Source organism: Ruditapes philippinarum, unplaced genomic scaffold, assembly GCF_026571515.1.
Source record: "Ruditapes philippinarum isolate M1 unplaced genomic scaffold, ASM2657151v2 ctg7323_1_1_1_1, whole genome shotgun sequence".
NCBI classification, from domain to species: Eukaryota; Metazoa; Mollusca; class Bivalvia; order Venerida; family Veneridae; genus Ruditapes; species Ruditapes philippinarum.
Window position 1 is genome coordinate 56631 of NW_026852671.1, and position 11350 is coordinate 67980.

The 11350-nt window shown below is 31.8% G+C and overlaps 1 protein-coding gene across 1 annotated transcript; it reads left to right on the forward strand.

The window, feature by feature from the left end:
* The first annotated feature begins 9122 nt into the window (after window positions 1-9122).
* On the forward strand, window positions 9123-11140 carry LOC132720605 (uncharacterized). Its single transcript, XM_060704766.1, has 4 exons — window positions 9123-9239; window positions 9498-9677; window positions 10221-10380; window positions 10803-11140. The coding sequence occupies exons 1-4, from the start codon at window positions 9237-9239 to the stop codon at window positions 10904-10906; spliced, it is 447 nt and encodes a 148-aa protein (XP_060560749.1). The 5' UTR covers window positions 9123-9236; the 3' UTR covers window positions 10907-11140.
* The last annotated feature ends 210 nt before the right edge of the window (window positions 11141-11350 follow it).

An 11350-nucleotide genomic window follows, 5' to 3' on the forward strand; every position in this document is an offset into this window, starting at 1 on the left:
GACAACGGTGTTATTTATTATGAAACGAGTTTATTTGTGACTAGTATACATCTATACATTACAATATATAAACACGAGTGGTTTCTCATATCCTCCGTACTGAATGGACTGCAAATTCATCTTTACATCAAATAACGTTCACACTGGTTTGAAAAAACTATTTTTTTACATTTCAAAATACAAAAAAAGCGTTACGAACGGTTTAAGATGCGGTGTGTTCTCATTATGTTGATAATATATAAAAAAGAGCGGGTTCTCATCGCCTCCGTACTGAACTAACTGAAAATTCATCTATACATCGAATAACGTTAAAACTGGTTTGAAAAGTGGTTAACTATTCCATTATACTTCAAAATACAAAACAGCGTTACGAACTGTTTAATATGCGATGTATTCTCATTATGTTGACAATATATATAAACAAAACGAGCGGGTTCTCATCGTCTTCGTATTGAACTAACTGCAAATTCATCTTTACATCAAATAACGTTCAAAACTGGTTTGAAAAGTTCTATACTTTTCCATTTTACTTCGAAATACAATAAAGGCGTTACCAACGGTTCACGATGTGGTGCATTCTCATTATGTTTTAACCGATTTTCAAATGGAAAGCATAGTTATTAGCTTCAATTTGGTAAATGTACGAAAAGTATGGCTTAATTTGTCTTTTTACAAGAGAGATTTGAACTAAGCGTTCACTGAACCATCTCCATCAACTGGGATAACGCATATTGTAGGTCTTTCTGTGATATCTTATCATTTTCGGCTGAATTATGGCCCTGTTGCGCAATAATTTTGCACTATGGAATGACACTCTTGGAAAAACTTTTCTGACCATTTTTCTCTAATGATTTTAGTCAAGTTACACAGAAATTTTTATAAATGCCTTCAATCATTGTGCTGGATTATACTATTTTTTGTTATTTATTTTGTTGATAATTTATGGTCTTCTGGTTTGTTATTTGTTGTAGTTGTTTTTTACAATACATACTTAATACTTAAGGACATACTTTTCAAAACACACATAGCCACTTCTTTGTCCACTTGTCTGTATTCATTTAGGATTTATTGCTATTTTGCAAAAATAATTAGCAATTATATGTTGCATAATCTAGTTTGCTCCTTTTCAACTAAAATAACGTTGTTTGCTAATATACTCGAAACTGTTTGAACAGATTATTATTTTGGATTTCAAGATGATTTAAATGTTTACAAACAAAGAATTCGTATCATGTTTTCCCATCGTAAGGTTGTAAAATACAGAATTTATGATTAATATGTTTACAATATTTTAGATTTACCAACTGATACATTTTTATTAGCCGTATTAAATATTCGATTGCCGTCTACTTGATCTAGATCATGTCTAATCTAGCCATCATACACGTGTGTTCATCATCGTGCAATCGCACAATCATTAAAGATAATATCTGCCTTGCGTTGCAGTTTGGATCGGAATATCCGTCCAATCGTAACACGCCCATTGGGCGATGAACGAGGCTTGTCGCCTATTGCATTCACTATTTCAACTTCACAAATTCAATATTTCAACTTTACGAATTCACGATGTCAACGTCATGAAGTTGAAATCATGAATTCGTAAAAATGAAATCGGGAATTGATGAAGCTGAAATAGGCAATTCATGAAGTTGAATTGTCCCCGGTGGTCTTTCGTAGAAAAATGATAACGACACTGTAAGGTGCTTCAAACAGTAAAGCTGGAAAGTCGCCCTATAACCTATACTATAAAGGCGCAACGTAAAACTTAATGATGATTTTGATTGTAATGATGATTAAAGAATAAATTTAGCTGACACCAAATAATGTAAGTTGGAAGTCTGTTTTTTCTTGTTGACGGCGTTGCTTATTTTCACACCTTTATACGTCGAGGAGGCACATCATTTCTTATACCGACGAATAAAGCTCCCGGGGAGAGCTAATGCGTTACTGCGCAACGGGTAAATCTCAACGGGTTTCTGTATTCGCCGATATCTGTACGCAAAGAAGCAATGCTAATTACCATATAAAACGTACCTGAAACACACTGTATTTGCTTACTTTAAGAAATTTGTGACACAAGTTGTTTGGAAAATATGAAAAGTTCACCGAAATCACAATAATAAAGTTTTTGAGATTTTTTTCACTTATCAACTAGTTTAAATTAATATTTTCTTATCATTTCATTATGTAAAATAAAATGTATTTTCTTTGCCATAATGAGAGAAAAGGTGAAGGACTCTCGCTCCTCGGTATTTCTGTTCATCGGTCATATTTTAATGCGTTTTTTGGTGTGTTTAACATATTAAATATTTTGTGTATATATTAGTTGTATAATACTCGTATTAGTATTATAAAGCATGGATCTTGATTTTTTTTTTTCAGTTTAATTATAAATAATTTCCCAACAGCTATTTTATTGTCTTCAGTACTGGCATTCATTCAGTATTTCATTCGTTACGGTAACAAATCTAACAACTATAAATCAAGACTTAATACGTGACATAAAATGGTATTTGTGGTACACTTTTGTCCAACTTACTTAAAGTTTGAAAAATGTCTTCAAATCGTTTGCATGTTTATCAGCAGTTAGTTTCACTGTTTGATATACCAGAAAATTGCATGTTGATTATGTTAATAAATATATACCTGATACAATATCTCTTTTCATGTAGAAATATTTCCAATTTTCCTCTCTTGTGTGCATGTTGCATGCAAGCATACATTAGTGAATAACTTTGGCATGTAAAATTTCAATTTTTCTTTCAAAATTGTTATGTGTAGAAAAAAACAAAATAAGCTCAAGAAATAACTTTTTTCACGTATATTGTATGTCAATATTCTATTATAGCCAGAGGAAATTTTATACTTGCTTTTCTTTTACTTTATCCTTCGTTTTGAATTGCCTCCGTTGCGAGCAATTTTATAAATATAAAAAGGACAATGGAGCATAGAGTCTACACATCGGCTGTAGCCATTTCAGATGCGGATCATTCCCTACAAAGCTTCACATCATACGATTGAAGGATGTTGTCTGTCTAAGCTGGCCGATTACAATTTCTCATGTGCGGTATTCCTTTTTTTTCTCAATGGAAAGCAAATAATATCGCCATCAAGCGGTCTGATTGGTATAATTGAAATTCAATTTTATTTTCTAGGAATCATGGCTTTTTTACGATAATCGGATAACTCTTCTCGTTGACAACATTTCTTACGGGGGTTAAACAAAATTATCACAAAAGTCACTTCATTTAATACCTTGGAGCATAGTGTCAGGGAATTTATGATTTAACAATTTCTTATTTATCTCTATTTCTCTTGTTTCTAGTTGTCAAATATATAGTACATTATTCTTTTCTTTGAGCATTTCAAATTTACATAAAATGCCTTGAAAAAGAATATGTATATATATATATAGTTGATATTTAAATGAGTTGGTTCTCAGACTGCTCAAGTTTTTCCATAAATACAGTCATCGAGTGGTATAATATAAAAATATTCCACGAATGGAGTGAGCTACAAGTAAAATATGATAATTTTCGTACCAAAAGATGAAAATATACCCTGTATGTATAGAAAACAACTGGAATTTTCTGGGTTTTTTTTTTTTTTTTTTTTTTTTTGATAGACACTTTTCTCTTTTTGACCTTACAATTCTTAAGAATTCTGCTTAAATTTTGTGTATTGCCCGAATTAAGAGGTAAATAGTCCGGCAAGTTACCAGTGAAAAACGGAAAATATATTTTTTGAAGTGAAAAATATTTTTAACAGTAACAATACGGAAAATAAAAATACGCATTTTATTTTATAAATAGTTCTCAAAATTTCATTTATAAGTTCACAATGGTGGAGTTTATATGTGGTTGAGATTCTTGCCTCAACCCCACCCTTTTTGGAGGAGGCGGAGGGGAAGGGGAAGGAGTCTTGAGGTGGGGCGAGGTGGGATGTTGACTTTGTTTTGATTTTTTTCTTCTTATAATCTTTCAAATATGTAATGCTTGTATATACAGAAACACATTCCTTATTTCTTAGCACAAGTTAACTTAACAGGTAAGCATTTCCTTGGTTTTGTTAGTTTTTTTTTCAAAACTATGATTCCTCTTTCAGACTTTTTTAAGGTAAAATTGCAATTATCATTGTTAACTTGGTATCAAAGTTTTTTATGCTGTTATACTTAATAATTGATTTAAAGAGTCTACTTAACAAGTTTGTTTTCTTTTCAACAAGATTTTTTTTTGTAATGGTTTTATGTCTGTCAATGAAATAATAAAGATTAATAATGTTAAGATTTTATGACTTTTGGAGCAACGTTATAAATGAATCTGATAGCGCAAAACCAGAAACAACTAATTGAAAATGAACTCTAGACTTTTGAACATAAAATTGTCTTTGATTTGACAATGAGTGAGACAATACCAAACAACGAGTTAGTGTCATATTTAACTTTTGAATCATAGTAATATTTTCGATAATAATTCGACTGTTTCGGAAGCGAGGCCGTTGCTGGAACCCATCAGTACTAAGCAACGAGTATAAAGGTTTTCCTAAAAAAATGACCACTTGTCCTTGACAAGGTTTGAATTATACTTGTTATTCCCTGTCTGATGAGTCACTTAAGGCTTGCTTGAACAAAAGTGGCATAATGATATAAACATTGCGTCCCGCTGTTACCGTTATAAAATTTTTAAGAGTCCATTAAACATTATCTTTATCCATTAACACATGGTAATGTTTCGGAGTTTCTGTCGTAAAATAACGATTGAAATGGGAAAACAAAAAAAATGTACCACTTCATGAAAGAATATGTTCAGTTTGTTTTAATCAAAGTAATGCATCTGCTATTTATTCTGAATTTCCTGACTGTTTTTAATGTTCTAAGTAGAATGATATTCGAACTAGTTATCTCCACATTTGGTATTCAAATTGAACAACAATTAATGATTTTTATTTGCTAATTAAATTATCTGTGTTTGTATTTACCTGGTTGAAATGTACGAACTCTTGACTTATTTTATTCTAATCTTATGTTGTGCGACTAAATCAACATTTTATACATGTATATCATATTGTACTTGAACGCCAAACAATCCCTGAAGCATGAAAATATAACAGCATTGATTGTATGTACGGGGAGAAAATTTACGGCCGCCACGCGGCACAGACAACAAGGTTGTGAGATTGAAATATGATAAACAAGATCATCAAAGACTATTCCGTTCATTCAACAGTTGGACGGGCCTGTCAACATAAAACATTGGATACGATATCACAGTGATGTGCTTGCATTTAATAAAGTAGTCTAATCTTCAAGTAATATATCATGGTTATTATACAAAACTAACTAATATTATCCTAAGTTTTTATGCATGCAGTAGTAAAAATAGTAGTTGTAGTAGTAGTGGTGGCAGTTAGTGGCAAAAGTAGTTAGTGGAAGTAGTGGTCAGTGGTAGTACTTGTGGTAGTGATGGTAGTACTTAAAGGTGGTGAAGGTGGTTTGTTTTTTTGGTAGTAGTGGAAGTTGTGGTAGTAGTATTTAGTGTTGGTTATGATATTAGTTGTGGTAGTGGTAGTAGTTTGGTAGAGGTAGTAGTTGTGGTAGAGGTAGTAGTTGTGGCAGAGGTTGTAATTGTGGTAAATGTAGTAATTGTTAATGGTAGTGGTTGTTGATGTGGTAGTAGTTGTGTTAGAGGTACATGTAGAAGTTGTTGTAGAGTAAGTGGTAGTAGTTGTGGTAGTGGTAGTTGTTGTGGAAGTTGTTGTTGTTGTAGAAGTAGTAGGAGTTGTAGTTTGTAGTAGTTGAAGTAGTAGTTACTAAGCAGTAGTTAGAAGTAGTAGTTAGTAATAGAAGTGGTGGTGGTGGTGATGATAGTGGTTGTTGTTGTTGTTGTTGTGGTGGTGGTGGTAATGGTAGTGGTAATAGCAGCAGTCTCTTTTTGCCACTTTAAGCGTTTTAAACTTTGAATTATCACTCTATTTAATGAATCTAACATTCTTTATGATTTCATGTACAATTTATATGCTAACAAGTTTGTCCTATACACAACGTCTTTAGTTACATTTTGGGAGCTACGTGTCATATAATATACATGCATGAATATTAATGCACAAACATTTGAGGACAATATTTAAACACACCCAAAATTTAACTTCTAAATTCATTTTAAAACTTTAAATGAATTATTTCTAAAACGTATTTCCCCCATGTTACGGATAGTGATTGATATGTTTAATGTAATAAAAACCTTCTTTATCATATAGTTGTTCCTAGCCTGCATAAAATTGTAATCTTTACTTCAATCGTCCATGACAAAAAATGTCATATCCGTCTTTCCACCACATCTTAAATAAATATTGATGGTGTTAGTGATTTATTTTTTGTTGTTTGTGGATTTTCTTTTATTTAAAAACAGGATATGCTTTTTTTTCTTTTTTGTTGATACTCGGTTTTTTGATATTCTTGGTGTCAAAAAAAAATATTAATTTTGAAATCTTAAATACGACAGCTACAAAAATACATAAACTTTAAATTACATGTCATTTACGTTTTGAAGGCTTAATGATATAATTTTAACGCAAAATGGGCATAATGCAATTATGAAATTCCTCCTTTTAATTATTAGATAAGCAAAACACAATATTTCTATAATATTATTTCAATTTACTGATATATTTCACCACGTGAAATTAAAGTCCATTGTTATTCATGAAGGATTTAACAAATTTGTATTTTTCTAATTATTTCTTAATGTTATCAATATTCCTGCCATGTTTCAATCAACTGCTTTAAGTGTAAACATTTTGTTTTTGTAATACTATTTGTTCGTTAGCTCGTATGGATTCAGTATTTTGATCCGGTTTTCGATCACACATTTTTAAATGATTTTAAAAAAAGGAATTAGACTTGTCTTAACCTTTCCAATGTATTTTCAAGGTAAGGCATACCGCTCTAGCCGGTGCTAGGGGGCGTGAGTCATGTTGCAATTATTCATTATATCTCGTGTGCAGACTAAATTAAACCGAGTCTGCAATTTCTTATGTAATTTTGTTGTAATTAATGCTTCCGACGGATCACTTTGTTTCCAGATTTTTTACCCACTATCGCAATACCTGCTAACTGCCGTGAACGATGATTTCGTCGAACACTTATGTTCTAAATGATGCTTTTTCAGCTCAAGTTCAACATTTAATCTATAAATTGCGAAGAAAATGTGTTCTGTACGTCAACCATTTTGTAATATTTTAATGTATTTGTAGAATTTACATTTCACCAAAAAATGGTCTTAGTACTCGCAGATTGGTGTGTTAGCCATAATAATAGTCCAGAGGTTCCTTGTGAAAGGCAATATATAAGGCACATAACTCTACACCAAGAAAAATAGCAGCCAAAGGTCCGAAAAGCATGTTCGCTTATTCGGTTGGCGATTTTTTTTCTGTAAATAGAGTTTTCGATTTTTTTTCAAATGTTGTGAATTAGCCCTAACCATAGTTTGAAGTTTCATGTGTTGCATCTAGCTCAAGCCAAAGGAAATAATCGCCAGAGCATGCATGTCATGGCCGCTTTTTCAGTTTGTTATTTGTTCTTATTGTTTATAAATTATTCCAAATTTCGAAAAAAACGCAATTTTGCAACATAAGAAACATAGCTCTACCCCTTCGAAAAACGCAGAGAGTGCCCCCCCCCCCCCCATGGTATGGTCGATTTGATCGTTATATTTTTTAAATACTATACAAAGTCTTTGATTTTTTTTAATGGACTGTTTTCTACAACTCACCGTTAGAAAACCATTGGTATCATTTCTTTGAATCTTAACGATTACTTTAGTTTAGAGGTTCATAATTTCTATTTGAAATTCTCGGCTTGAGTGTATCGTTTTGTCGCTTCTGTGTGTCGTTTCGTCGCTTACAATGAACCAAAAGGAACACCGAAGGTTTTTATTGATATTGATTTACTATACGTGCTTTCTCAAGCTGGCACTTTGACCATCGAAGACACGACAAACAAAGGGCGCGGACACGAAAGATTTCGCCCCGCCGACATGAAAACTTTGTTTTCGTTCCCTCGCGTGTTAAAGTTTCGTAATTTCGCCTAGAATGTTTCGATCGTGTGTTTGTGTCTTCGCCCCGAAAGGCGAAAGTCGAAATAACGACAAATAGGTATGTTTTTGTGTCTTCGCATTTCGATTTTCGGGGCGAAGACACGAAAACACAAAATGGCGGAAATTAGCCACCATAGTGTTCCCTTGTTTCAATGTTTCAAAAATAAATCTTATGAATAATCACGTTGTTGTGCGATGCTAGAATGCTCTACTGCTCAAGAAGGAAGTGCACGCGTCAAACCGGATGTGTACTCTACGGTGACGACAAAAGAAATAAGATAAAAATACTGCATTGTACATTTGTAAGCCACAGATTTTTAAATTTGATTAACAACATAGCTTTGGTATTTAAAATAGATTTTTAAAAGTTGTATGTTTCTTAAGAAGAAGCAACATTTTTGCTTTTTGACATTCCGAGCATGTCACGTCAAATATGAAAATCAACTCTCATGGGTTATCGGTCCCTATATTTTCAAATTCTGTTAAATTTGTTTATCAGTTGAACATTTAGAATTCGTAAAACACTCTAATAATTGTTTATAATTTGAGTTTCATAACTTACCAACATATTTACATAAACAGTATAATGAATCCTGATTTTGCCATTTTGATACAGATTACATACTGAGTAATTCGAAGGAGCAGTCTTAAGACCCTTGTATTTAGTAAACATAAGTATAAAGTAGAATCAACCCAACTGAGAGTCGCATTATACAAACTTGATTTTGGCATTTTATACACGCAAAAATACATATGACTTAAGTAGTGCGAACACCGTTATTGACAAAGTCATAATTGATTAAAATTATTAATTTTATTATTTGAGTGTGCACACATTATTCTTTGATAAATTATATTACCGGTAAATTATATATTATTAACTTTATATTGTTTTTAAAAATGGCTAATATGGCGATATTATGAAAAACATATTAAATAAGCAAACATAAAAAAATGATTGTCCTTAAATCTGAAATGCAAAAAAATGAACAAAACTTTGCTTTGTTTTGTAAACATACATATCATTTGTCATGCAATCTTTACCCTGGTTGGCTATAAAGAGAGTTTATTGTCCATCGTATCTCACATTGTTTAATAAAGTCCTTTGTGTGCGGTCGATTTGCAGCAGAAGATGCAACAATCATGGTATGTGATATTATTCTTTCTTCAAACATATTTATTGAATATTTTTCATACGCCAGTAAACATATGAGAGCAATTTAATTAAAATTTGACAACACAAGTTGCGAATTAATTTGTCTTTGTAATAAGTTTGTTGTTGTTATGTTGTTATTTCGTCTTTTAAATGATATTTTGCTGTTGTTAATAATAGCGTAGTTCTAAATACTTAATGTTTATAAATTTTTCCGCTCAATTTCAAGGTCAATTAATTTCCTATTTCAGAGAGTGACGCTATTTACTGTGGCCATTCTATTGGCCTGTTGTATGTACACTGAAGCCTGGAGAAGCAATCGGCGGACCTATAAGCCTAGACCAAGACCACCAGACCCACGCCCTATTTCTCGTAGTCTAAGACCGGGCCCTACTTTTCCAGGCCGGCGTTACAAAAGAAGTGACGATCAAGTAAGAATTCAAATGTCTCATAAGAATTATTTTCTTACATTATGAATTAAATTTGAGTCGCATTTTCTGATAAAATGATACAACGAATGAAATAAATTATTTAAATTTTATGAAACATTGAATAAATTTCAAAAGTTACCATACGGACGATTTGTGCAATTCATTTATTTCGTGCGAGATGCGCAACGGTCACTGAAATCGATTTAAAAATTACTTTCAGTCAATAAAATTTTCTTTTAAATAAGCAAAAATTAATTTCAAGCGGTTACATCTTTACTAGTATAAATATCATTGATTTGCTGTTTCAAACTTGTCTGTATGCAAAATACAATCGTTAACTTTGTTGTTGTTGTCATTGTAAAAAGTGATAGTTTCAGCAGCAACAGCAGCATGCTATTGTTGTTTTTGTGGGGTTTTTTTTCTGCTGCTGAAGTAGCATCAGAAGCAGTAGTAGTTATAATCATAACACATTACTTGCAACACTCTTAAATTATGTAATACTAAGTTATTCGTATGGTACATTAGGTATGTTATTAATTACAGCATGAAGAACAACTGTACAATGTTGAACTTCAAGCTAATCCATGTGACTTTATAACATACGATGTTGATGGAAATGGCGAAATAGCTCTCAAAGAATTGCATGCTATCCTTGGTGACAACAAAATGGTACTAAATCTTTTCCTGGACCTTGATTATAATGGTTTGTACTTTTTTATTAATATTATATATTTACTATTTGAGTAGCTTACAATTTTTGCAATGGCTTTTAGAATTAAAACACAAAGATTAGCATGGGGTTTGTTAAGTGGTCTGTACTATTTTAGGATATATTTATTTTCACTGCGACGAATTGCATTGTTGTTCACCATCGTGCTTAAAGGTTAAATGTTTGCTTCACGTCAGTTTTTGAAAAGTTAAAGAACACAGTTTTTGAAAAATTAAACACAAATTCTTTAAATATTTCATTAAATGAAATATCATTTCAGATTAATCATGTAAATAGACACGCGTTTTAATATCGTTTACCAAGTAAGTAAAATCCTCTTAAACCAAACGTATGTATTACATATAAGACACTCAGTTATCATTTGGTTAACATATTTCACTTTTGTCTTATTTTAGAAAATGGAGTTATTGAAGCAGAAGAATTCGATGAGCAAGCTCCTCAGTTCATTAGAGCATGTGCTGACCTTGACACAGATAATGATCTGGACACAGTTGATTAGGATTAATGAATTTCAAAGTGTTTTCTTTAATTTGACTATAGAACATTTGAACCGACATACCTTTTCTATAGTTCCTTTATTTTAATATTCTTTTGTACAAGGCTTTTGGAACAGCATTGTTTTCAATTACTCTAATTATGTCTGTATTACATGTATTACCCGAGTTGTAAGAGTCTTCTTTTTTGATAATATGTATGAATGTGATGCATTGATTAAACAAAAGGAAATACTCAATTATGTTTTTCCTTTTTTTTTAATAATATTTGAAATTTTATACAATGCCGTGCTAATCATAAATAGGGAATTTATATTCCTTTCTGCTTTTATTTATTCTTAACATCCTGCCTGCGTTTTCCAGAGAGTCCTAAGTGATAGTCATAGGACGTAAGACTATTTATTGGACTAACGTGTGACTGTTTAAATAATTTAACAGTTAAACAATTA

What these genes read in the sequence shown, in the direction of transcription:
- LOC132720605 (XM_060704766.1), top strand. An exon ending in ACAAAAGAAGTGACGATCAA is followed by an intron (nt 9,678 to 10,220) that starts GTAAGAATTCAA and finishes TATTAATTACAG; the next exon opens with CATGAAGAACAACTGTACAA. An exon ending in CCTGGACCTTGATTATAATG is followed by an intron (nt 10,381 to 10,802) that starts GTTTGTACTTTT and finishes GTCTTATTTTAG; the next exon opens with AAAATGGAGTTATTGAAGCA.